General features: G+C 42.1%; 11 protein-coding genes across 11 annotated transcripts; 6 read left to right on the top strand and 5 right to left on the bottom strand.

The window, feature by feature from the left end:
- Positions 1–531: 531 nt before the first annotated feature.
- V1514DRAFT_324753 (complex I intermediate-associated protein 30-domain-containing protein) lies at positions 532–1,843 on the bottom strand. Its single transcript, XM_066926488.1, has 4 exons — positions 1,518–1,843; positions 1,024–1,448; positions 805–948; positions 532–741 (listed from the first exon to the last, which is right to left on the bottom strand). The coding sequence occupies exons 1-4, from the start codon at positions 1,573–1,575 to the stop codon at positions 640–642; spliced, it is 729 nt and encodes a 242-aa protein (XP_066785780.1). The 5' UTR covers positions 1,576–1,843; the 3' UTR covers positions 532–639.
- On the top strand, positions 1,730–3,342 carry V1514DRAFT_324750 (SHQ1 protein-domain-containing protein). Its single transcript, XM_066926487.1, has 4 exons — positions 1,730–1,837; positions 1,895–1,962; positions 2,045–2,307; positions 2,362–3,342. The coding sequence occupies exons 1-4, from the start codon at positions 1,763–1,765 to the stop codon at positions 3,261–3,263; spliced, it is 1,308 nt and encodes a 435-aa protein (XP_066785779.1). The 5' UTR covers positions 1,730–1,762; the 3' UTR covers positions 3,264–3,342.
- V1514DRAFT_324744 (uncharacterized protein) lies at positions 3,269–5,247 on the bottom strand. The gene is made up of 5 exons (XM_066926486.1): positions 5,036–5,247; positions 4,922–4,974; positions 4,734–4,852; positions 4,386–4,670; positions 3,269–4,327 (listed from the first exon to the last, which is right to left on the bottom strand). The coding sequence occupies exons 1-5, from the start codon at positions 5,121–5,123 to the stop codon at positions 3,451–3,453; spliced, it is 1,422 nt and encodes a 473-aa protein (XP_066785778.1). The 5' UTR covers positions 5,124–5,247; the 3' UTR covers positions 3,269–3,450.
- A 411-nt stretch (positions 5,248–5,658) lies between these two features.
- On the top strand, positions 5,659–6,669 carry V1514DRAFT_265880 (SURF1 family-domain-containing protein; the record flags this gene model as incomplete). The annotated part of the gene is made up of 4 exons (XM_066924799.1): positions 5,659–5,755; positions 5,815–5,944; positions 6,007–6,226; positions 6,286–6,669. Coding segments are annotated over 4 exons (831 nt in total), but the record flags the coding sequence as incomplete, so codon positions are not given.
- A 377-nt stretch (positions 6,670–7,046) lies between these two features.
- On the top strand, positions 7,047–7,989 carry V1514DRAFT_275294 (uncharacterized protein; the record flags this gene model as incomplete). The annotated part of the gene is made up of 2 exons (XM_066924886.1): positions 7,047–7,138; positions 7,209–7,989. 2 exons carry the CDS (start codon positions 7,047–7,049, stop codon positions 7,987–7,989), a joined length of 873 nt encoding a protein of 290 aa, XP_066785776.1.
- A 2,346-nt stretch (positions 7,990–10,335) lies between these two features.
- Positions 10,336–12,142, bottom strand: V1514DRAFT_324734 (general substrate transporter). The gene is made up of 2 exons (XM_066926485.1): positions 11,788–12,142; positions 10,336–11,721 (listed from the first exon to the last, which is right to left on the bottom strand). Exons 1-2 carry the CDS (start codon positions 12,012–12,014, stop codon positions 10,380–10,382), a joined length of 1,569 nt encoding a protein of 522 aa, XP_066785775.1. The 5' UTR covers positions 12,015–12,142; the 3' UTR covers positions 10,336–10,379.
- A 3,150-nt stretch (positions 12,143–15,292) lies between these two features.
- On the top strand, positions 15,293–17,237 carry V1514DRAFT_324729 (general substrate transporter). The gene has a single exon (XM_066926484.1). It carries the CDS (start codon positions 15,513–15,515, stop codon positions 17,070–17,072), a length of 1,560 nt encoding a protein of 519 aa, XP_066785774.1. The 5' UTR covers positions 15,293–15,512; the 3' UTR covers positions 17,073–17,237.
- A 396-nt stretch (positions 17,238–17,633) lies between these two features.
- On the top strand, positions 17,634–18,456 carry V1514DRAFT_324728 (ureidoglycolate hydrolase). Its single transcript, XM_066926483.1, has 2 exons — positions 17,634–18,127; positions 18,208–18,456. The coding sequence occupies exons 1-2, from the start codon at positions 17,746–17,748 to the stop codon at positions 18,414–18,416; spliced, it is 591 nt and encodes a 196-aa protein (XP_066785773.1). The 5' UTR covers positions 17,634–17,745; the 3' UTR covers positions 18,417–18,456.
- A 751-nt stretch (positions 18,457–19,207) lies between these two features.
- Positions 19,208–20,421, top strand: V1514DRAFT_317745 (uncharacterized protein; the record flags this gene model as incomplete). Its single annotated transcript, XM_066925854.1, has 4 exons — positions 19,208–19,210; positions 19,281–19,391; positions 19,469–20,204; positions 20,261–20,421. The coding sequence occupies 4 exons, from the start codon at positions 19,208–19,210 to the stop codon at positions 20,419–20,421; spliced, it is 1,011 nt and encodes a 336-aa protein (XP_066785772.1).
- V1514DRAFT_119589 (uncharacterized protein) lies at positions 20,338–21,967 on the bottom strand. The gene is made up of 2 exons (XM_066924415.1): positions 21,277–21,967; positions 20,338–21,216 (listed from the first exon to the last, which is right to left on the bottom strand). Exons 1-2 carry the CDS (start codon positions 21,586–21,588, stop codon positions 20,464–20,466), a joined length of 1,065 nt encoding a protein of 354 aa, XP_066785771.1. The 5' UTR covers positions 21,589–21,967; the 3' UTR covers positions 20,338–20,463.
- On the bottom strand, positions 21,950–22,265 carry V1514DRAFT_345958 (uncharacterized protein; the record flags this gene model as incomplete). The annotated part of the gene is made up of 2 exons (XM_066929246.1): positions 21,950–22,009; positions 22,086–22,265. 2 exons carry the CDS (start codon positions 22,263–22,265, stop codon positions 21,950–21,952), a joined length of 240 nt encoding a protein of 79 aa, XP_066785770.1.
- Positions 22,266–22,501: the final 236 nt, after the last annotated feature.

The following is a 22,501-nucleotide window of genomic DNA, read 5'->3' as shown; positions in this document are numbered from 1 at the left end:
TTGGAGGTTCTTCAGAAGTCTCACCCACCGGGTTGAGAAATGAATGTATATCCATAATATTCTCAATATGCAAGCTGAGACATAACTCAGATAATCCCCTTTCAAGATCTTTAATTATGTTCGGGTCTAAGCTATTGTCATAATCAGTAGCGGTGATATCTGCCGCTTCCAGACATCTATTCCCCAACGTATTGCCTGGAGTACATTCATTCACGAAGATCTTTTTGAGACGCATGAGGGTTGTCTCTCTTTCTTTGGCGCAATGCATGTTTTTCAGCCAATGTAATTGGTCTTCGTTTTGTCTTTGAAGTAATGCTGGGTGTCATTATCGTGAAATTGAATTAGAGATGGTTGTGTAAGACTACTTTAAACGGTAAATACATAGTCTATGAATATGTTTAGAGGCCACCTCGATATAGTAAGATCCCTAAAATATTAGTAAGATCTTCTTATATCTTCTTACAACTATGTAAAAACAATTCTGGGAAAGAAAAAACCTTACTATATCGAGGATCTTACTATATCGAGGCTTACTATAGCGAGGGTTTACTGTATGTATATATAGACTAGATAATTAAATCAATTATGTACAGGGTTTTTAATGAATCTCCTTGATTTGGAGTTAACCAACGTTTTCATTCATTCGTCTTCCTTGACTTGTTCGTTTTGTTTTCTCCGTCGTTCAACAGCTTTCTCTCTTTGTTCTCGTATTATCTTTTCGGCTTCATCGTCATTGATTGCCTTTCAGGTTTAATCACTGTTAGCTTATTCGTCCCCGTTCGTGGGTTCCGGTTATTCGCTTACCTTGATCCAGTCCACGTAAAGGCTGAAAGGACCGTATTGTCTGTCCAATAATCCTATGCCAATCGTTCGAACTCGCCCGCGGTCCAGCTTCTGTAAGCTCTCGACTCGCCCCCAGTTCGTTAGTAGAAAACTACTAATCGGAATCTAAACGAAAAAAAAAAAAAAAAAAAAAAAAAAATATCAGTACGAACGACTGAGCGACCTTGCCGGCATACGCACCACCGCGGTTTCCCATTCCCCTGGTGAGTATAAAAACAATCTGTGCTGGTGAATCTCTGTAGGCAACGCGGTCTTGGATTGAATATTCACAAAATACTTTCGTCTGTCGCCTTTCACTCTCAGCGCAATGTGCGATAGGTATTGCCAGTCCCACAATATTTCTTTACCTCGAAAATCCTTGGGCGGATCGAGTGTTCTAAACATTGCGTAACCGGAACGTTGCACGTCTGGCCGGCTGGCTGGCAGGTCAAGCGATAATTGGCCATGGAACCGTGCGGCCTGCTCGTTCTCGTCCCATTCCATCGCGACCGTACTGTACCCTCCAATCTCCTTGTCACATCTAGAAAGAACTTGGCTTATTGACTCCGGTCCGTTAAATTTAACCAATGGGAATTCCACCAGTTCTTGCATCGATGGCGCCACTCCTTAAAAGCAAGTTTTTGTTAGCCCAACGTAAACCCGCAGCAATCACATGTGTCCTTGTTTATCATTACTATTTTTCACGCCCAGGCCAAGCAATTGCACTGTGCGGCTAAGATAATTCTTCAGCATCTTGGTTTGTCGGTTTATTTAATCCTGGCGTATTTTCCCTTGCATATGTTGGACAATTCCGTTGTGAAATTTCAACAATCAGGGGCCCGGTGAAAGTTGCCAAAGTGTATTTAAACTCCCAAAATCCGTCCACCACTTGACATCATCTGCATCCACTCACCGTAACATTTTCTTTTGCCGACCGAGAATGATCACTCCGAATTTCACGGTGCGACAAGATCACGAGTTTGTGTACGTTAGTATCAAAGTTACACATTTAAAAGCAAGCACACTTCCAACCCCCAATCATACCCGAGTTGACACAACTGACCAAAAACAGGCACAAAATGTTGAGCTCAGAGCTGACGGAGACATCTTTATGTTTTCATTACCTCCATACTATCTTCGGTAAGTCTTTTTTTTTTGGTCGTGGTGGCAATGGGATCTATCACTGGGAAAACCGAGGAGGGATTTAACATTCAATCAAAAGTCTTCATTTCCCAGGCAACATTGTGGACGATGACCGAGCAAATGCAAACTTTGATCTTGCATCGTCAACACTGCATGTCAAGTTCCCCAAGGAGATGCCAGGTGAGGAATTTGCTGATCTCGATATGCTTTCAAAATTACTTGCCCGTGTTGGTGATACCAAGACCGGAAGTGAAACTACTCCAGAACAGTCATCTCAAAAGAAAGGTCTGATTCAAGAAATCGATGCACATGGGCCATTACTGCAACAAGAATTAATTGAAGGTCAGTCAAAGTTTTTTTTTTTTAATTGAGCTTTTCCCAACATGACGGTTGTAGCCGAAGAATTTGACTGGCAGATTGAGCAACAGTTGCCGTCCGAGAACGAGGACGGTTTGCAAACTGCCCGATACGGGTTTAATTCACAATATGGAGGGTTTTTAAAACAAACTGGCGAGATTGGTAACGATATTAACGAATTGGCAAATCCGGAAGCCAGCACGATCGAATCACGACATGCTGAACGCATCCAACGAGAAAACGAAAAATTTGATGCTGATTATTACCTGTCTGACAAATTTGAAAATCCAGATATTAATGATTTAATTGAGTTTACGTTACCAATCGTAAGCCTGGTGCAAAATTTTTTGCAAACCGAAAATGCCGATTTTGGTAAGGTTGAGTTTACCGAACACGAACGTGATCAAATGATGCGATTGCCAAGACGATCGTATTTGATTGATTCCGCCGTGCAAGTAAAATCGATTTATTTGGGACTGATCCCTTTAATTTTTGCTTACGGTTATGAAGTCCGAACCACGTTAAACGATCACACGTCTGAATCAGCTTGGACGGTGGGCAAGATCGCAGCAAACGTGGCATGCCTTGATGCGTCGTTCACGTCGGTTCGGGAAACCCAGGTGGCATGCATCCGGCGCGCGTTGGCGTACCCGCTTTATCGAAATTTTGAACTGGCAGTCAAAATTTGGCAGGACACGTATTACATCTTGCGTGGCGGCAAGCGCACAATCTTGAAGGCATTACTGGACGTTAACCAGTTGCTATCATTCCATGACGTGTATTATGTTTATGCAAAGATCGTGACCGAGGATTATTGTGCCTGGATCCAGACCGCAAACGATGTCGTGATTCGAGGTTTGGCACACGAAGTTCATAATTTACAAATATCAAAGTCTGATATTGGATGGGACCTGGATCAGTTGGAAGCTTCAGTGGAATAACATGAAATTAAAAAAAAAACCTTGTATTTATAGAATTGTATAATATAAAAAACGATAGTTTAAATCATAAACAAACACCGCCAACCAGTAACAAACAAATGCAACGAAAAACAATATAAAAAAAATAACAATGACGAGGGTTATCATTCAAATAACGTATACACACACATACATATGACATGTTGCATTAATAATCGTCTTCCAAGTTCAACTGGTTCCCATTATAAGTTCGTCGGTCGCGATCCGCATTTCTCAAATCCTGCAATGTACGCGGCCCACTACTCGACCCGGTTCTTTGATGCCTGATCCGATTTGCCTCTTCCTCATCGACAGAACTGGCCGCATTATTATTATTATTATTATTATTGTTGTTGTTATTATTATCATTATTATTATTATTATTATGGTTACTTCCAAGTCCCCAAAAAGTTCCCACGGCACCCCAAGCCCAGGCAAGACTGGCTTGCACTCCATCTTGGACCCTGCCAAAAGTCGTGCTTGGCGCAAACGCTGCAGAATAATTGCTGACTGGTTTCAAAATCAACGTGGCACTGGGGTGCAAGCTCAAGTCCACAAGGGTTTCGGACTCATCAGTGGTACTGAACGATTTGGACGGGAACTGGCTGATGATGGAGTAAGGCGCGTCACCGTCCGTGCGGTTACTATCAATCCATTTCCTGACGTCACCCAGAGTGTCGGCCAATCCAAACCGGTGTTGAATCGATGAGCCATTGATCAGGCGAATGTTCAAAGCCGAGTCATTATGCTGCGCGATACCGGCCGACGGCGTGCGCTTATGAGACGACGCTGCAATGGAATCATTTTTATGACTTCTAGATTTTTGTTCCTCTCGATCATCATGAACCAATTTTAATATTCTTTTCCGTTCTTCAATCTCTTCCAACCTTTTTTTCCTTAATCCTTCTTGATACTTGTTTGCTGGCGAACCCGTTTCGATATGCCTTATTTGCGTGTTGCTTGATAATCTTCGCTGCCGCTTGGAGTCATTCTCTGCATTGCTCACTTGTTCCCCCCTGTTATCTAATTCTCGCTGCGCCGGCAAACTAATATTCAACGTCAGTTTTTGCTAAAACTGCATAAACATTACATGTATATACATACACTTGTGCTGTAGTTGTGGATTCTGTTGCTGCCTGGCTAGCAGACGTACTCGGATCAGACGTAACAGATTGTGTTGTGTTTAAATGACTGGAAGATTGTGTTTCGGCAGTATTTTCAGCATGAGACGAAATATCCGAAATAGGTTGACCCAATGGTCGTGACGTGGACAATGATGACGATGGCGACGACGACGACGACGATGATGACACTAACGCGTTTCTCAGCCGATCTATAAAACTGTCAAGCGAAACATCTCCGTACAGGTAATCTTTTACTATGCCATTACTGCGTAATTTTTTCTTTTATTTAGCAAGCTGGCCAAAATTTGTCGGAGGGCGGAAAACTCACCTGATGACGTAAAGCGACGGCACGTTTGTCACTGGCAAGATTTGCGTAAAGAATCCATACTCGGCAGAGCCATTCTGCAACTGAAGCGATACTGATCTTTCAGCAAGCGTCATGTTAACCTGTTGAACGTTCCTTGTTAACAAGATCAATTTTTAAATATGTGGAAATATTTTCTCCCAGACAGGTACCTCTTGGCTTGCCAGTAATTCCGTCAACCACCGTTTCGATTCATCACCATTATCTGATCCAAAAAGTAGATGTCAGCCAACATAGTTCATAATTTCATCCGCTAACACACAAACCTGTAATGAAAACTACGAGCGGAATGCCTTGCTCTACCGACTTGCGTACGGCCACGTCAACCGAATTCTCGAATAATTGCCTCGGCATGGCTGTCTTGGTCTCGGGTTATATAGGAAATTAATCTTGAGCTTTTCGCCACGCAAGTATAATTGATACGATGCGCAAAAATAGAAAAAAAATCGGTTCCAAATAGAGATGAAAAAAAAAAAAATATTAATGGAATCAATCGAAATTATAAAATGAGGAGGCGAAACAGAGCAAGTGACCATTTCCGAGCCGCGAAGTTACGTAACCGCCGTGTATTGCACGTGAATAGCACGTGATGTGAAACCGGTATATGTTTAAACCTTATTTGCTATTAATTGCACGTTAAAAAATAAAGATTTGGGATTTGCTTTGCAAACGTTGGCTTTTTGCTGAGGAGAAAAGTAAAGGGCAAGCACAACATTATATCCCTTTTTTTTTTGCACTAATGTCAGCTTGTTTGACATCACTCAGGCAAAGGACGGCAAGACTGGGATTTGACCAATGCTTGAGTGGTAGTCGTCGTTGTGGTGGCTTCACAGTAGGTCCGCGGTCGTCGATAGCAATCAGGCTGCCGGTTGGCCGGCATGATCAAGTCAGAACCATAAACATCAATACAAGCATAGATTGGGATACGATCAAGGTTGAAGATAAGCGGAAAACGTTTAGATACAAATCCATGATGTCGTTAATGGGTATGAATCATGAACAATTAAATTTTTTTTTGTTTGTCCGGCTGACTTATAGATTTTAGTTTTAATGCCCGTGATTTCGTTTAGCTTGTGCGTATGGCAAATAAAGCGACTTAAATGGAAAACAGATTTAGTTGCAGAGTACGAGAACCGGCTTATTCTGCCACCGTTGATCTTACCACCAAGGTTAAAGTAAGTTCCCTTCCCCCAGCTTGACGTCTGTTTGTCCAACAAGTTAAAAATAAAAAATAAAGTCCCGAAGCAGCTGCGAATTTGCAATATCGCAAGGTCATGGCCAAGGGTAAGTTCAGGTACGATGAAGAAATTTTGGTGGGTCCTCGAATGTACGAGGGCGAGAAAGGATATGCCGTGATTACGCCGTTTGAGCGAGAAAATGGTACCAAGATTTTGGTGAACCGGGGGTGGATTAAAGAATCCATGGCGGATCAATCCAAGCGCAAGCTAGAGGCAATGGTGAGTAATGCATAAAACCTGTTGGATAATAGCACCCCGTTAAAAAAAAAATTTATTAGCCTCAAGGAAATGTCGTGATTGAGGGCCTGATCAAATTGCCAGCGAAAAAAAATTATTTCACGCCCGAAAACAGGCCGGATAAGAACGAGTATTATTACGTTGATGTGGCAGAATTTGCTCGAACGACAGGTTCACAGCCGGTTGTTATTGAAGAATTATTTAATTATTTAAATGATGAATCTTACGTTTCATGGGAATTAATTGCTGACACGGGCGAACCTATCGGCCGATTGCCCAAGATTGATTTACGAAACAATCATTTTCAATATATCGCCACCTGGTTTGGTGTCGGCGTGGCTTCAACAATCATGCTCGTGCTGATGTTACGGTTGCCCAAATCTGACCAGGCCAGGAAGTTAAGGCATTTAAAAGTATATTCATAGAACAAATATCGATGAAAGACATTTTTTTTTCTTTTTTCTTGTACACATTGTATATAGATATCCTTTCAAAGTTAATACAAAACAGTACTCTACATGGCATGACGATATTACTATTACCAGACTTGATGAGCAAGTTCGTTCTGCATTTAAACTTGAATTTTGCTATTTTTGCCCTTCTCGAATCCTCTTTGCGCCACGACACCGCCACAACTTTAATAATCAATTACGCCACCAACATGAATTACCACCGAAATATATAAACACTGGTTTGGCCATTCGTTTACTTGTACATACATTCATAATTTTGTTTACTAGACAAGCTTGCGTCATAATAACAAGCGAAAACCTTTACTGACTTTTAAAAAAACCAAAAAAAAATGACTGCAACAGCTACGGTCAATTCGGACGGCCTGCTTAACGTTGGAGATCATTGCGCATTTCGCACCTGCCACCGGCTCGATTTCTTGCCGTATGTTTGTGTTTGTGTTTGTGTTTTTTTTTCTTTTTTTTTGCTGATTGACTGATTTTTGAATATGTAGATTTACATGTCCTGATTGTAAGGCAAATTATTGCCTGGATCACCGGACCGCGACCGCGCACGACTGCCGCCCGGCACCAGGCAAGCAGCAGAGCAGCAACAGCAGCAAATCACGATTATTAACCGGGCCGCAGAAGCTAGGAGGTTCAGACCGGCAAGTCAAATGTTTCCTGACCAATTGCAAGACCGTGATCAACACGACCATGAGCCCGGCCACGCGGTGCCCGGAATGCCGGCAACTGACGTGCCTGAAGCATCGGCATGATCATGCCTGTGACGGATCAATCCCGCGAAAAACCACGGCGGCAACGACAACAGCGACGAGCGAGAGCGCGCTTGCCAGATTTAAAAAATGGACGCAGAATCAAAAGATCAACATATCAACAGCAGCATCGACGTCTGGCTCGAACAAGCAATCAAGTCGATTGACAAAAATAAAACAAATTGCCGAGTTAAAGCAATCGGCAAAAGGTGATGCCAAGATTCCGGTTGCCAACCGCGTGTACGTGTACGTTGAGTCCGATCACGGCCGTGATGATCGCGTGGGCATGTTTTTCGGCAAGGATTGGGTCGTGGGCAAGGTGTTGGACCGCGCGGCCAATCAGTTGCAATTGGCAAACATGAATTCATCCAAGAATGATGACATTGATCGGTTGCGAATTTTCCATGTTGAATCGGGCAAGGTTTTGGAATTTGAAAATCGGGTCGGACAAGTTAACGTGCATGATGGTGACACGATCGTGATCGTGAAAGGATTGCAAATGCCGAACCTGTTGCATTGAAATTTGGTTTATGTTTTTGTTTGTTATTCTAATTGGGAGAACTTGCATCAGGCTTTTTTTTTTCCTCTTTTTTGGTTTGACGGTGTTTGGAGGTTCAACAGTAGATTGGATTTATAATTAATTAATCATGTGCATGTTGGCATGCCATAAATACGTTGCTTTGTTGATGTATACATTCATACATATATTAAACATCTCCACAATCGCAGAAAAACAGCAATTGCTTTAAACAAAATGTTTAAGAAGCTTGACGAGGATGTCGGGATCGTTAAACGGATATAGAAACCTTTTAGTCCCACAATACTATACCGCAAAACAAAAAAAAAAAGATTTTGGTTCAAGGTTTGTGAATCCACATAAAAACTGGCCAGAGTTGGAAAAGCCGAGTAACAAGTTGACAAAGATTTCTGCGTTTAGTTGTGAAGCAAGGGTTTTTTGGGCCATTTGGCGATAACACTCTTGTGATGAGGCCAAAAGTGAGTTTCATGTGTATACTTGAATAAGTTCAAGAGTGTGTGTATTACAATCGAAGGATTAAAAATATTAGCGTTTGGGTGTATTTAATAATTGTGTCAGGTTGCAAAACAGGTTCGTGATATCAAGCAGCTCATCCTTTGCCTTGTTCCGAAAACGTTTCCAGTGTCAATGGGATATTTGACCCAGCTAGACAGCTACTAACGACTCATGAGCACCATCCGGTTATTACCATTTATCCCGTACTTGTTTCCGGTGGGGGGTCTCGCTTCATCGTAGGTGGTCCTCGTTATCCTTTTGATTTTGCTTTCGGCTTGCCCTTTGGTTTTCATAATCTCTCGAGTGGAACAAATTCCGCAACTGAAGCAGGATCAGGCGGAGCCAGGGGTAACAAGGAGCGTCACCGTATAATCATTATAGGATAAATCATTATACCTTTTGTCGCACGAATTGGTATGTAAGTTCAGGATTATACCGCTCAGATTTGTAGCAAGCCATGAATCAATTATTTCAAAATTGTTTAGTATATATTGGAAAAAACATCGCGTCCTTATGATCAGGAAATTGAAAGAGCATGGATCATGCATGACAGGACCACGACTTACGAAAAGATTAAAAGCCTAGATGAATAGTTATGACTAGCATGCATAAGGCCGCGACGCGATTACGTAAACGTGCGCCGCGAGCTTAAACCTTGTTCTTGATGGGAAAAAGTTTTTTCCGGGATTGCGGCCGGTCATGCAAGGTTGGTTGGTTTGTTGATTAATGTTTGTGTTTGTTGAAAATAATAGTACTAATACATATACGTACATAAATATATATTTATATTCATGATTTTATCCGAGTAATTTTGCCTGCTTAATACGTGGGATGTAAACCACGCTGAGCTTTTGACTCAACGGAATAATTTCCCCATTTTTTCATTATTAAATCCCGGCTTGAATTCCTAATTAAGCCCCTGCCGCGCCGCGCACTTCCGGGTCTTGTGCTCAAACCGACTCCAAACGCAAAAAAGAAAAATTAAATTCGTTGTACTATATAAACCAACACGGAAAATGGTGATGATTGACACAATGAAGTGCGGCATTACCTGAGATTGTCATAATTTTTTTTCTCTCTCTCTCTCTCCTATTAAACACCCGTCACGATTACATACCATTTTTTTTTTTTTTTTTTTTAAATGTCATTGATAATCACGACGCCGGTTTCAACCGTGTCGTCAGTTTTTGATTCCTCCAATCTCGACCGTCACTGCGACAATCACGACGGCCGTGCTACGGAGCCGGTCACGCCGTGCTCATCCGTAATGTCAGATGCAATACAAGCGGTAAATTTCAACGACCACGGCCACAGCCACGACCACGACGGCAGCAAGTTTTTGCCTCCAGATTTCCCGCCAACGACGACGACGACGACGACGACGACCATGGCGGCGGCTGCGGCTGGTTCATTAAGTGCAAGGTCTACAATAACGGCAACGAATGCTCTGACCTGCAATCCCATGCCGTCAGCTCCCATTGACAATCACGACCGCTGTAACACTTATCCACGGAATGACCGTCATGACGACCTTGCGGCACATGATCATCACACGGATAATCAGGGCGAATTTTTCCTGTTCCAAGAACCTGAAGAACTCGATCAACAATACGATCACAGAGGCAGGCCAATCTTACATGTCTTAACCACGTTCACTGGAGGATATGATCTTGATTACATGGTGCCGACCATCACGACTCATTAAGATCCGTAACATCTAATGCAGTTTTAATTTATTCGATCTTATTTTATTATTTTTTTTTTTGGGAAATTACGATACGGTTTTGCATGTTTGGGAGTTTTGTGGGTATGTACTGCTTATTATTATATGGTAGCAAAATATATTAAAGCAAATATTTAACAAAACAAAAAAACCTTTAGACCGTTTCTTTCGTGGCCGGTTCTTGAGCAAGATTTTCATGATGATCGATCTGAGCTGACGCGTTTGGCTTTTCATCAGAGATCAGATCCCGTGCCGTGGCCAAATGCGTCACGTCAACGTTTGCCGACCTCCAAGGCTTGATATGTTCAGCCCAGATAATGTCGACCTCTTCTAATGTTCGACCTTTAGTCTCGGGACAGAAAAAAAAGATAAATATTGACATGACGATGCAAAAAACTGCATAAATAATGTAAGTTTTCCATTGAATGTTTTGAAACCCGGACGGCGTAAACATGGCGAGCGCAAAGTTAAAGATCCAATTCCAGGCACCGCACCAGCCGTTGGCAATGGCTCGTTGCTTCATGGGGAAAATTTCTGACACATAGATCCAAATTCCGGGACCCCATGACGTGGCAAACGTGGCCACGAACAAGTAGTTGCACGCAATTACGGCTTTTGCTGCCTTGTTGTCGGGAACGATCCACCGGATGTTTGTGTTGCCGTTTACTTCGGGCACCCAATGGCCATAACTTGCCATCAAGCCTGATACGGCAAATAACCAAACTGCCATGATGATTGCGCAATAAATCAATAATGGACGCCTGCCCCAGGAGTCAATAAACAACAAGGCCGGTACGGTCATGACCACGTTGATCACGTATTGAATCGATGACGACACCAACCCGGCATTGCCTTGATATCCGGCCATGGCAAACGTGTAAACCACATAATACATCATCACGTTCATGCCGGTTAGCTGCTGCCAGATTTGCACCATGGATCCGGTGAACGTGCGCAAGCGGGAACCTTTTTTAAACAAGTCCCACAACGTGACATCGGCCGACAAGCGATCGATCCTGACTGCTTCTTGAATTTCTTGAATTTCAAGTTTCACGTCGTCAGAGTCATTATTACTGCCATCGCCTTGCACGTGACGGATAACTTCGACCGCTTCCTCCCACCGGTCATGCGACGCCAACCAACGCGGTGATTCAGGGAACACAAGCAACGTGCTAAACAGAAGCGCGCCCGGTACCATTTGCAAACCCCAAGCTAAGCGGAAAGATTCGGGCCCGTTCAAGAACGTGCATCCGTACGAGATGTAAAACATGATCATGATGCCCCACGTGACGGCCCATTGAAACAATCCGACGAGCCGGCCGCGGATGCGTTTGGGCGACAACTCGGCCAGGTATACGGGCACCTGGGACGAGCAAATGCCGATGGCCAGGCCACCGATAAATCGGCCAACAATTAGCTGGGCCACGTTTTGCACTGAGCATTGAACGGCAGCACCAATGACCCAGATGATGGCGCCGAGTTGGATACTATATTTTCTACAGTTGCAATACGAATTAGCATTTATATACACACGTCTGAATTGGAGGGGGGTAAAGAATTACCTGCCGATACGGTCAGAGATAAAACCGGCAACCAAGGACGAACAAAAAGAGCCACCGGCCATGGAAGCAGTAATGCCGCCTTGACGGAGTGAACTAGGGTAGTTGAAAAATTTCCGGTACGCGGCATCGTCCACAAACGCAGACACGGACGAAATGTCGAAACCGAACAACATGCCGCCGATCGTGGCTGACAAGGCCACCAGGTAAGGATTATATACTTTAAGCATGATTGATTAACGTGATCATATGTGATATGTTTACGTTTTTAAAAGAAGCAAAATCAAACCCCAGAATATACACGGGGAAAGGGGGGAAACATCGGGTCATTATATATGCCAGCGGTGCAAAAGAAAAGCCATCATTAGTTTGAGTTTTTTTTTTAACCGCTACAAGCACGACTGGCCATGTCGTCCTACCATATATGTACAATAATGCTAAAGTGACTGGGATCCGTGACCCGAAGATGGTCCGGGGTTGTGATGGTCATATGCATTCCGGGATTTAAACTTTGCTTTCGCCACCGCACATCCACGATGGATTATTAGCGTGAAATTTTTTTTTTTTTTTACAAATAGATTTAACAAATATCACTAAATAATGTACATACATGCAATATCTATTTAGCTTATGCATTAATTTAAAAAAAAAAAAATTATAAAAGAAACGAGCTTTTTGAAGCTGAATGAGCGCACAAGGGGCACGAGGAGGTTTGGGTTGTGCCTTGTCCATCTGGATATGCATATGTATGATGTCACAGCAAGCAGCAATAAGGGGCTTTACCCGGCTGAGGATCCGGGGTCAAAGTCGAGTCACGCTACATTTGCTTGCCAGCCGCGGAGAAACTTTAACGAGCCATTGATGGACGTAGTACATGCCACTTTTGAGCTCAAACGAATGCGATCCCAAACAACGTAATCGTTTACCAGTAGGCAAAATGCCAATATTCGCGTGTTCCGGCCATAGGCGTTGGCATGCATGAAACGTGCCGGACCGGAACTCGGAGTTTGGAAGTTGGCCTGCCACGCGAGAGCTTGGAAAAATAATCAAGGTTTCATGTTGCTTAAACGCAAGCGCAGCTAAACACTAATTTCATGCTTACTCATGCCATTCATTTCATTATGCCTTTCAAACCAAGGCTTCACGTATATTTTTATTTATAAAAAGATGACCAAATCACAAACCGCAATCTTTGTTGCAATCGTTTTATTTATGCAATTTATGTGGCACACAAAATAGTCTTACCTAAAAGGCGCATTCGTAGCAATGGACGTGCATGAAAAAACAACAACATAAAATGCCTCTTTTGCCAGGGCAACTGTAAGTAGTACGTACAGTCTATTTAGAAGATGGGCGTTTACTGTTGCACATACTGGTAAGGATACATGTAGAGCAACCACATTTAAACACGGTGCCACAATTCCTGTTCATTGTGATCATGAGCAGCAAATAGTAGGTCACTGAACATTTTCTCTAGTCAAGTCCACTTCTCCTCCCAGGGTGATGAATGCCCTTGCACTACGTACAGGAAACCCGGAGAATGTTCGGCATGGTTTCTGTTTTAACTGTCTATTGGAGCTTGTACTGAAAAGGCACCGTTTTTTGCATGTTGTTGCTTTTACAGTATTTTGTGAAGCATATAGACCTGACGTTGGCGTATGTGCCTAGTACATCGAGCCTTATAGGCTCCGTCAAATAAAAAATAAATCAATCAATTAATCAACCGACCACGCAGATTGCAAGATTGATAAGGTTAGGGGTGGACACGAACACGGTACGTACCAGTCAACTTTTTCCATTATTCGTATACTATAGTTGGTTTTATCTGAAAAACTAGTACATATTCGTTTTTCCTATTTAGATATAGCGTAAAATAGTTTACCCTGACAATCACTAAAAATTTCTGTTTGCAAATCTGGCAAACATGGTTGGTTGTTTACAAACGTAGAGTCACGTGCTGACTATGCGACTAATTGGAATAATCAATTTCTTTCTTCGTATGTATATAGTATTGTATTCGTATATGACTATCGAATATTCGAATATCGTGTCCACCCCTAAAGGATATATACTAATGTATCCTGCGTCTTGATCTCTTATCAAGAACCGGCTATGGCTGGCTACCCAGGTTACATAACGTATTATTACTGAAGAGCAATGTTTTCCTTGATTTTTATTTTTTTATACAAGCGGCGCTATATACCTAAATGCGATTACTTCCGTATACTATAATACAATTACTAATTTACCTATAGGCTTAGCCATGCTACGTAATGTAATATTGGCACAAGAAATAGCAAGGAGCAAACAAAATTTCACCAAAAATAACCCTAAGCCACATAGCCTTGCAAAATAATAAGGCACACGGCACTTGTGTAATTTGTAATTCTCAGTCATGATGTAACATGCGGAGTTATAATTACGTAGGGGTAATGATTGAAATCCATCACCCCCGCATGGGGGTTGTAAACTTGAAAATAAACAATCAGGTGCTTCATGAACTAAATCACTAATTTTATTTACAGGAGTAAAGATTAATATAATAACCATAAAATAGTAATGAGAATTTATCTTTCAAGGCGCAATTAATTTCTCTACCATTGAGATAAAGGCCTTTTTCAACAAAAGGGACAAAATCTTTCCACGAAAGCCCATATTAGAAAAAAAAAACGATAGTAAAAAAAAATAATCAAAAATAACAATAGAAAATTAAAAGGAATAGCTAAAACATCTAAATATTGGCAAGATTAAAAAGAAATAATCATAATTGAAGCTGAAACAGAAAAAACAAAAAAAATCTAATTACAATCCAATAAAATTATACGAAAGTTTAAAAGATAAAAATTTATTAAATAGGAAAATATAAAATTATAGAAATTTTTAAAATAAAAATAGAATAAGCAAACTCGAGAAATCTCCTTAATATAGAAAAAAAATAAAAAATAAAAACAAAAAAAAAACAGAAAAAACAGAAAAAAAAGAAAAACAAAAAAAACACTAATTTTTTATTATTATTTTTATCTATATAATTTTTTTTAAAATTTGAACAAGGTTATAAACAAAAGGAGTTTATAGAAACTCTCTTTACTAAATTCAAATTATATACTTTCATGGAAAATATAGGAACAAGGTTTTATAAAAATACTTTAAAAAGTTATTGGTTTAAAACTTAAATTAGTAATAGAATACTGAATTAAATAAAAGATTAATGAATTAGAATTAGATGTATTTGTTGGCTCGAAAAATTAAGAATGTTTTTTTTAATAATAAAAAAAAAATGTTAAAAAAAAATATAAATTTGTTTAATATTACACAAAAATCGCATGCATGCATGCCTATGCATATATTCATGTTCCATGCCCACACGCGTGACCGAACCTCCGCTCTTTTCGCCTTCCGCTTTCCGCATTCCCGTTCCCCCACACCCCCCACGGCACAAATCACCTGCTCGCCACCCCACGCCGGAATATTGCTCATAAGTGGGCCGACCTCCCACCGCTGCCCCCCACGGCATTGCGATTTTTGCCCTCCGCATATGCGTCGTGCACTATTACCCCGGAATCTCCACGTTTTCTTTTTTTTTGTTGTTGTTGTTGTTGTAGTTGGTCCCATGTTGCCTTGCCCGGGTGACTATATATTTCCCCGGATCTGCCGCTTTTGTTCCTTTTAATTTTCAATTTTTTCTTTGCATCTTTTTTACAACTCGCGTTACGCTACACATTAATTCAATGGGGTTCAATTACAGAATTTACCTCACCGCCATGACCTCTTGTGTCGGTGGCCTGTTGTTTGGTTACGACACTGGCTTCATCGGTTCGGCTACTCAGATTCATTCTTTCCAACGTGACTTTGGCATGAATTCTGGCAACATGGCCAACGTCAAGGGCAACATTGTCGCCACATTGCAAGCTGGTTGCTTTTTTGGCACCATTTTCATGGCATTCTTCACGGCAAAATTTGGACGTCGTTGGGGCATGGCTTTGGCGTCACTTATTTTCAACATTGGTGCAATCTTGCAGGTCGTTACCACTGGTCACTTGGGATTGTTGTACGCTGGCCGGGCAATTTCTGGCTTTGGCGTTGGTGGCGCGTCCATGTTGACTCCAATTTACCTGTCCGAAGTTGCACCGCGCAATCTTCGTGGCCGTCTTGGAACGGCTTATGGTTTCTCGATTTTCTTTGGCATCATGGTTTCTTACTGGGTTGACTACGGTTGCGAGCAAGGCTTGTCCGAAGCGGGACATTTGCAGTGGAGAGTTCCGATGGGTCTTCAACTTGTTCCTGGTGCTTTATTATTTGTCGGTGCTATTTTCATTCGCGAATCTCCCCGGTGGCTTATCAAGGTCGGCCGTCGCGACAAAGGTCTTGACAATTTGTGCTACATCCGCATGGCTCATGCTGAAGATGCTGAATTGCAACAAGAATTTCAAGACATTTGTTTTAACACTGATGAAGAAGCAAAATTGTCTCATGGTGTTACGATTAAAGAAATTTTGGCTCCGCAGTACCGCATGCGGGTCTTGATTGGATTCACGGTCATGGTGGCGCAACAATTTTCGGGAACGAACGCGTTGACTTATTACGCGCCGTTGTTGTTTAATACTTTGGGATTGACGGGTACTTCTTCTTCGTTATTTGCTACCGGTGTTTATGGAATTGTCAAGACAGTTTTTTCAATGTTGTTTTTACTTTTCTTGGCTGAACGTGCCGGTCGTCGCTTGCCGTTGTTTATCGGCGCGTTGGCCATGTCGGCGACCATGTTGGTGGTTGGATTTACTTTGGTTGCAAAGCCCCCCGCGGCCGGTGCTGATTCGCCATCGTCATCTTCCGTGGCCATGATTGTCATGATTTACTTGTTTTGCGTTTCTTATTCAATGTCGTGGGGCCCGATCCCGTTCACATACGTGTCGGAAATTTATCCCAACCGGATTCGAGAATACTGTGTTGCCATGGGTCTGGCTACTCAATGGGCGTTCAATTACTGCATTTCAAGAATCGTGCCGTTGGCTATTCAAAATATCGGATGGCGAACGTTTCTCATGTTTGGCATTTTTAACCTTGTCATTGCCGTTTTTGTGTTTTTGGTATTACGAGAAACTTCCGGAGTCGCACTCGAACATATGGATCAAGTATTTTCAACCGGATTTTTCATGCCACGCAATCAATGGCATCTTACGAGACCGATTGCGGTTAATCACGATGCCACGATCGAATTGGAACGTCAATTATCAGCAGCCAAAGCGGATGCTGAAGATCATTTAGAAGACGTTTCATACAACAAGAAATAAATTTTTTTTGTTTTTATAACGACATTTGAATGGTATCATATTTATCATTGATTTGCACTTTTGTAGCATTCGTGATTTTTTTTTTTTGTTGTTGTGTTTTGGTATGGGTTGGGTTTTTTAAATTAGTTTTGTATATAGTATGAATGAATTTGCATCAATCATTTTGATTACTTCCGTCATGCCACGTAAATTCGAAATAAGTTTGCTCATATTAATTAGACACTGTAAACACTGTAGGCATATCCGAGTGTTGATCGGCTGATTGTCCGATTGAAGTGGAAATTCCGAGTGACCCCCCCCCCCCCCCCCACATATAAGTTATTTGTAAATTGTGGGTGGATAAATGCGGAATCGTGTTTGCCAAAGCATGGGGGGAGAAGGAATTGTGGGGCGCCCGCAAGCACGGATAATTTTTGCAACTTTTTCTCCTGAATGCACCAGATAGCCCGATAAGAATCTCCGGTGCCTCCCACAACTTTGCTTTTACGTGTGGGGGGGGGATATATCAGCTAATTACGTCAGCCATGATCAATTGCCATTATACCCGCCTTGACTACGTTTCACATTTTCTGTCGTCTTTTTATTTCTCTTCAATTGAATTCACTCTATACAATTGAATTCACTCTATACACCAAATTATTATTATTATTATTTTTTCAAATTATTATAAATCATGACCGTCACCAGTCTTATATTTGAAGGCCAACCTGTCGAGGCTGAGGAATTAACGCCGCAAGCGTTTGCCAAGTTCGGCTTCGTGATCTCAGCTGATCATCAAGCATCGGCGGTTATTCCTGGGACTACCGGATTGTCGTCCAGGTATGATGACATTGCCGTGTTTAAAAATGAATATGACCGGTCACCAAACAACACGGTGGCACCGTTGACCGTGAACTTGCAAAGGTTCGCACCTCAAAAGGGGTTGAACCTGAGTCACGGTACGTACCATCCGGCAAATTTGGAACGACATCCTTATACCAGTCAAACTTTTTTCCCACTTGGAGTTGACAAGTATGAACCTGCGTTCCTCGTCGTCGTGGCTGAAAACGATAAAGGTGAGAAAAAAAAAAAAAAAAAAAACTGTGTGGAGTTTTGACTTTAACTGTAATATTTTTTTTTATTTTTATTTATTTAGATAACTTGCCGGATTTGAAAACGGTCAAGGCATTTATTGCTCGCGGTGGTCAATCGGTTACGTACAACGCTGCCGTCTGGCACGGTGGCACGAGCGCGCTCAGGGACGTGCTGGACATGACCATGATCATGTACCATAACGGGGTTAAGCAAGACGAGGTCGAATTAATTCAACTCGAAAACACGTTGCCAATCACGTTTAAATTGTAAAAAATAAATAAAAAAATAAAAAAATAATATTCAACGTATACGACATTATAATTATCGGGCTCACGTAATTGGACCGATATTTTACATATTGTGTATTGTACATGTTGGGCCGAAGACCAGCCTTCCAAGTACAACAAATGGCGATGCCTCAACATGCACGCTCAGCTTGCCACCGTTTAAGTTATGCAAGACTGTTATCGTCCAGTGGTACGTGCTAATGTGAAGCCCCGGCTTTCACCAAAATAAATCATGCTCCTGCGTAACCCGTTTTCCAAATCATCTGAGAAATTTCAACGTTACAACCCCAGTTCTTCTCATTTGCCTTACGTCCTTAGCGCGTGCTGTCCCAATTGCATATAATAAGTGTCCAAACACTGCACGCAACACGCATGGTTCCACTCGTTCACAACAAAAAAAAATTAAAGTAGTGCAGGATATCTCATTCAGATTTTCAAAGACGAATTATTTAAAACGCAATTACAAATTTATCGAACAATATATGGCTACTTGTGAAAAGCCGTTCAGATAACATGCACATCCCCACCATGTTCGTGACTCTCAAAAATATTGCAATGTACATCAATAATGTTTTAATTTCAAGTCAGTTCAACTAGCTAACTAACTAATAATTGAAAAATTAATAATCGTTTAGTAACAACAAATCACGTGCCCGAGTTTACGTGTAATCCAGCACGCTGCGTTATCATCTCCCCATACAAAATATCCGCAGCCCTTGAACTCATTTCCAAGTCTTTACAACGAGTAATTAATACATTTCCAAGTCAGATTTAATGGTAATTACATGTTGTTAGGTTTACATGTTGTGGTTTCTAATTTTTTTTTTTTTTTTCGCTTTTGTGTTAGCATAGTGTAAAACGAGTTCGCACGTCTGCTGAAGCGCAAGCAGCGAAAAGAAAGAAAGAAGCCGGCAAGATTATTGAATACAATGCATTGGTTGCCAAAGTTCTTGACCTGGTAAGGAAATTACAATTTTTTTTTTCCATCAGACTTAATTTTAATTTATATTTTTTTTTTGTTTGTTTGGGTATTAGCGAACTTCAAACGACACGTCAAAGGAAGCGTTATTACTAACCACAACGTTGCTAAAACAAAATCCAGAATATCACACGATTTGGAACATTCGTCGGCAAATATTGACCGCACAATTTGATAAAATTGAATCACCTCAAGAATTGCAAAAATTTATTGATCACGAATTATGTTTTTTCTTGTTTGACCGCTTACGCGAATCACCAAAATGTTATTGGATTTGGAATCATCGGCAATGGTGCCTTGCCATCGCACCGTTTCCTAATTGGCAAGTTGAAATGGGGTTGGTTAGTAAGCTGTTGGAATACGATGCCCGAAATTTTCATGGCTGGCATTACCGTCGTTACGTGGTTGCCAAGCGAACCGGACGGGATGAATCCGCATCGCCCGGTTCGGGATCATCATTGGTGCGGGACGAGTTTGATTACACGACGGTCAAGATTAAGCAAAATTTTTCAAATTTTTCAGCATGGCATAATCGTACAAAGTTAATACCAAAGTTAATTGAACAGCAGCATAATGTCGTGAACGGCAGGGAATTGTTGCGATCCGAACTTGATCTAATCACGCAAGCAATCTATGTTGATCCGGATGATCAAAGTGTTTGGTTATATCATCATTGGTTGCTAACCGGAACTGATGAAATCGTGAAACTTTCGGTAAATGAAAAAATTGAATTAATTAATGATCAGCTTGATTCGGTTCAACAATTGGCTGATTTGGAACCTGATTCGAAATGTACGTGAGACTAACGCACGTTTTTTTGGGGCTAATACTAATAATGATTTTAACAGGGTGCCTGCATTCGTTGGCACAGTTGAAGACTTTCAAGGCACAGCTTGAAGGCAAGCCGGTTGATTCATCCGTGATTGGCATTCTTGATCGGTTGATTGAAATTGATTCGATGCGGGCAAACAGATATAAGGATTGGAAAATTTCACTCGAGTTATTATAACGATTGCATGTATATTAAATAATAGAACTACTTTGCTGGGGATTAAAATTCATCAACCTTGATCACAACACTTTGACCGCGATTGCAGTTTTTTTCGAGAATTTCAAACGCTTGATGATAATCATCCCATCCAATCAAATGATCAATCTTTGTGCTGATCTTTCCTTGCACGATCAAATCCGTGCCCAGTTTAAGCATGCCCAGGTTTGGCTTTAAAGTTTCGAACGCGTACCTGGGTCCACGAATGGCACCGATTAATGATTTGCTCCATGAAGAAGAAGAAGAAGAAGATGCCGAGTGCGAATTGTCCCGATCGATTGTGGTAACCACGAATCCGGTCTTGGCCGGGGTCAGGTCCGTGATGTGAGGCATGAACTGGTCAATCACGCCGATCGTGTCAATCACGAGATCAAACTTGCGGTCACCAGCAGCGCGAACTAATTCTTGCACGACATTGTGCTCATCATTTTGTTGCTGTTCGGCATCGTAATTCACAATCTCGTCCGCTGCCGTCGCTGTCGTGGCGGCTTCGTCATCACCGGTGGCAATCACGGCGCGCACGTGAAACAAGTGCTTGGCCAGTTGAGCCACCAGTGAGCCTACCGGGGTCATGCCGCCGAACACGCACACGGCCGAGTCCGCGGTCAGCCGGGCATGGCCAAGGCATTGCAATGCCAACGTCAAGCTGGACGGGAACGATGCCGCGTCGAGTGATGCCAGGCCGGCCGGCCTGGCAATCATGACGTCCGTTGACGGGTCAAGAAGCACGTGCGACGCCAGCGTGCCTGCGCCAAACTACAAAAATGCATCTATATCAATTAAAGGTTGCAAAAAGACGCGAGGGGATTTTCGTACCGGATGATAAAATATGCCCATGACCTCATCACCTGCGGCCCAATCGGCAACATGATGATCACCAACTTGCACGACCTTGCCAACAAAATCTCGGCCGAACCCCTTTTCGCCTGGCTTGGCCCATAATAATTGCGTGTTTAGAATGCTCAGGTCGACCGTGTGCGTGACCGTGCACGCACATATTTGCACCAGGACCTGCCCGGGTGCGACCGGCAACGGCCATGACTCGTACGTCCAATGCGGACGTGATCCAGGGTAGGTGAACGTTAACGACCGCGTGGCCACCGTTCTCGGCCGGCCGCGATTGCTCATTTTGAACTGGTACGGGATATCGTGGCTATATTGTTATGAAGATGTAAACTGATGAGGTCTTGCATCTCATCATCATCATCACCTTTGCCCCGCCATTCCCACGTCCCGTGCGGCGCGCGACAAGGAAAAAAAAACCTCGCAAGTGGGAATACATTATGATGATGAACTCATGAACTCATGAACTAGCAATTCCTATGCAATAATATGTACAATTCCAAACCCAATAAAGAATACTCCGTAACAAAATTGAACTCCTCAAGAAACAAAAACAATTATTATACAAATAAATAGTCATGATATGAATCGACCCATAAAATCAACAAAAACTTTTTTATTATTATTTTTTTTTTTTTCAAACCGCTCATGCAGCCACAGCAACCGGTTGAGGAACTGCTTCGAGCACGAGTTGTTCCAAGTCATCCTATAAATTATTGCAAAGTTAGCCCATCGAAAATAAAACAACCCCCGCACTCGAGTACAATGGTAAACATCCATACCGGTTCAAAAATAACTTGAATCATGAGCGAGCAACTGGGGCACACGGCCACGTCTTGGCCGTCTTGCAGGTCCATGATTGTGATTTGAAACTTGTCGCCACACGGGCACGGATAAGTAAACGTTTGCAAGTCCGGATCAAACACCATGTCTTCGATTTCAACTTGATCGTAGATGCTCATTCTGTGATCTTTTAAAAAAAAAAATAAAAACCGAGTCTTGATTACATGGACCACAGGCGGTGCTTTGACTGATTTTCAATGCAATCTTCTTGACTTGCAAATTAACGTTGCTCGTGGCCAAACTCTCGGAGGTTAGGGGCGTCAACGTCAACCCTACATGCCTACTTACCCGGACGAGCAACAAAGTCAACTTAGGGCTTCTGACAAGGCAGGCAAACACAAAACGCAGTCACGGC

The sequence above is a fragment of the Lipomyces japonicus genome (assembly GCF_038497905.1).
Source record: "Lipomyces japonicus strain CBS 7319 unplaced genomic scaffold V1514scaffold_3, whole genome shotgun sequence".
Taxonomy (NCBI): Eukaryota; Fungi; Ascomycota; class Lipomycetes; order Lipomycetales; family Lipomycetaceae; genus Lipomyces; species Lipomyces japonicus.
Note: the sequence above shows the minus strand (reverse complement) of the source record. Positions and strands in the feature narration are given on the sequence as shown.

Excerpts from the sequence above, each read along its gene's own strand:
- V1514DRAFT_324753 (XM_066926488.1), bottom strand. The coding sequence starts at position 1,575 with ATGCTGAAGAATTATCTTAGCCGCACAGTGCAATTGCTTGGCCTGGGC. Across the intron at positions 1,449-1,517 it reads TGGCCTGGGCGTGAAAAATA|GAGTGGCGCCATCGATGCAA; the intron begins GTAATGATAAAC and ends CTTGCTTTTAAG. Across the intron at positions 949-1,023 it reads GGGAATGGGAAACCGCGGTG|ATTCCGATTAGTAGTTTTCT; the intron begins GTGCGTATGCCG and ends TTTTTCGTTTAG.
- V1514DRAFT_324750 (XM_066926487.1), top strand. The coding sequence starts at position 1,763 with ATGATCACTCCGAATTTCACGGTGCGACAAGATCACGAGTTTGTGTAC. Across the intron at positions 1,963-2,044 it reads TTACCTCCATACTATCTTCG|TCTTCATTTCCCAGGCAACA; the intron begins GTAAGTCTTTTT and ends TTCAATCAAAAG. Across the intron at positions 2,308-2,361 it reads GCAACAAGAATTAATTGAAG|CCGAAGAATTTGACTGGCAG; the intron begins GTCAGTCAAAGT and ends TGACGGTTGTAG.
- V1514DRAFT_324744 (XM_066926486.1), bottom strand. The coding sequence starts at position 5,123 with ATGCCGAGGCAATTATTCGAGAATTCGGTTGACGTGGCCGTACGCAAG. Across the intron at positions 4,975-5,035 it reads GCTCGTAGTTTTCATTACAG|ATAATGGTGATGAATCGAAA; the intron begins GTTTGTGTGTTA and ends TTTTTGGATCAG. Across the intron at positions 4,671-4,733 it reads CCGTCGCTTTACGTCATCAG|TAATGGCATAGTAAAAGATT; the intron begins GTGAGTTTTCCG and ends AAAATTACGCAG.
- V1514DRAFT_324734 (XM_066926485.1), bottom strand. The coding sequence starts at position 12,014 with ATGCTTAAAGTATATAATCCTTACCTGGTGGCCTTGTCAGCCACGATC. Across the intron at positions 11,722-11,787 it reads ATCTCTGACCGTATCGGCAG|AAAATATAGTATCCAACTCG; the intron begins GTAATTCTTTAC and ends TTGCAACTGTAG.
- V1514DRAFT_324729 (XM_066926484.1), top strand. The coding sequence starts at position 15,513 with ATGGGGTTCAATTACAGAATTTACCTCACCGCCATGACCTCTTGTGTC.
- V1514DRAFT_324728 (XM_066926483.1), top strand. The coding sequence starts at position 17,746 with ATGACCGTCACCAGTCTTATATTTGAAGGCCAACCTGTCGAGGCTGAG. Across the intron at positions 18,128-18,207 it reads CGTGGCTGAAAACGATAAAG|ATAACTTGCCGGATTTGAAA; the intron begins GTGAGAAAAAAA and ends TTATTTATTTAG.
- V1514DRAFT_119589 (XM_066924415.1), bottom strand. The coding sequence starts at position 21,588 with ATGAGCAATCGCGGCCGGCCGAGAACGGTGGCCACGCGGTCGTTAACG. Across the intron at positions 21,217-21,276 it reads TGGGCATATTTTATCATCCG|TTTGGCGCAGGCACGCTGGC; the intron begins GTACGAAAATCC and ends GCATTTTTGTAG.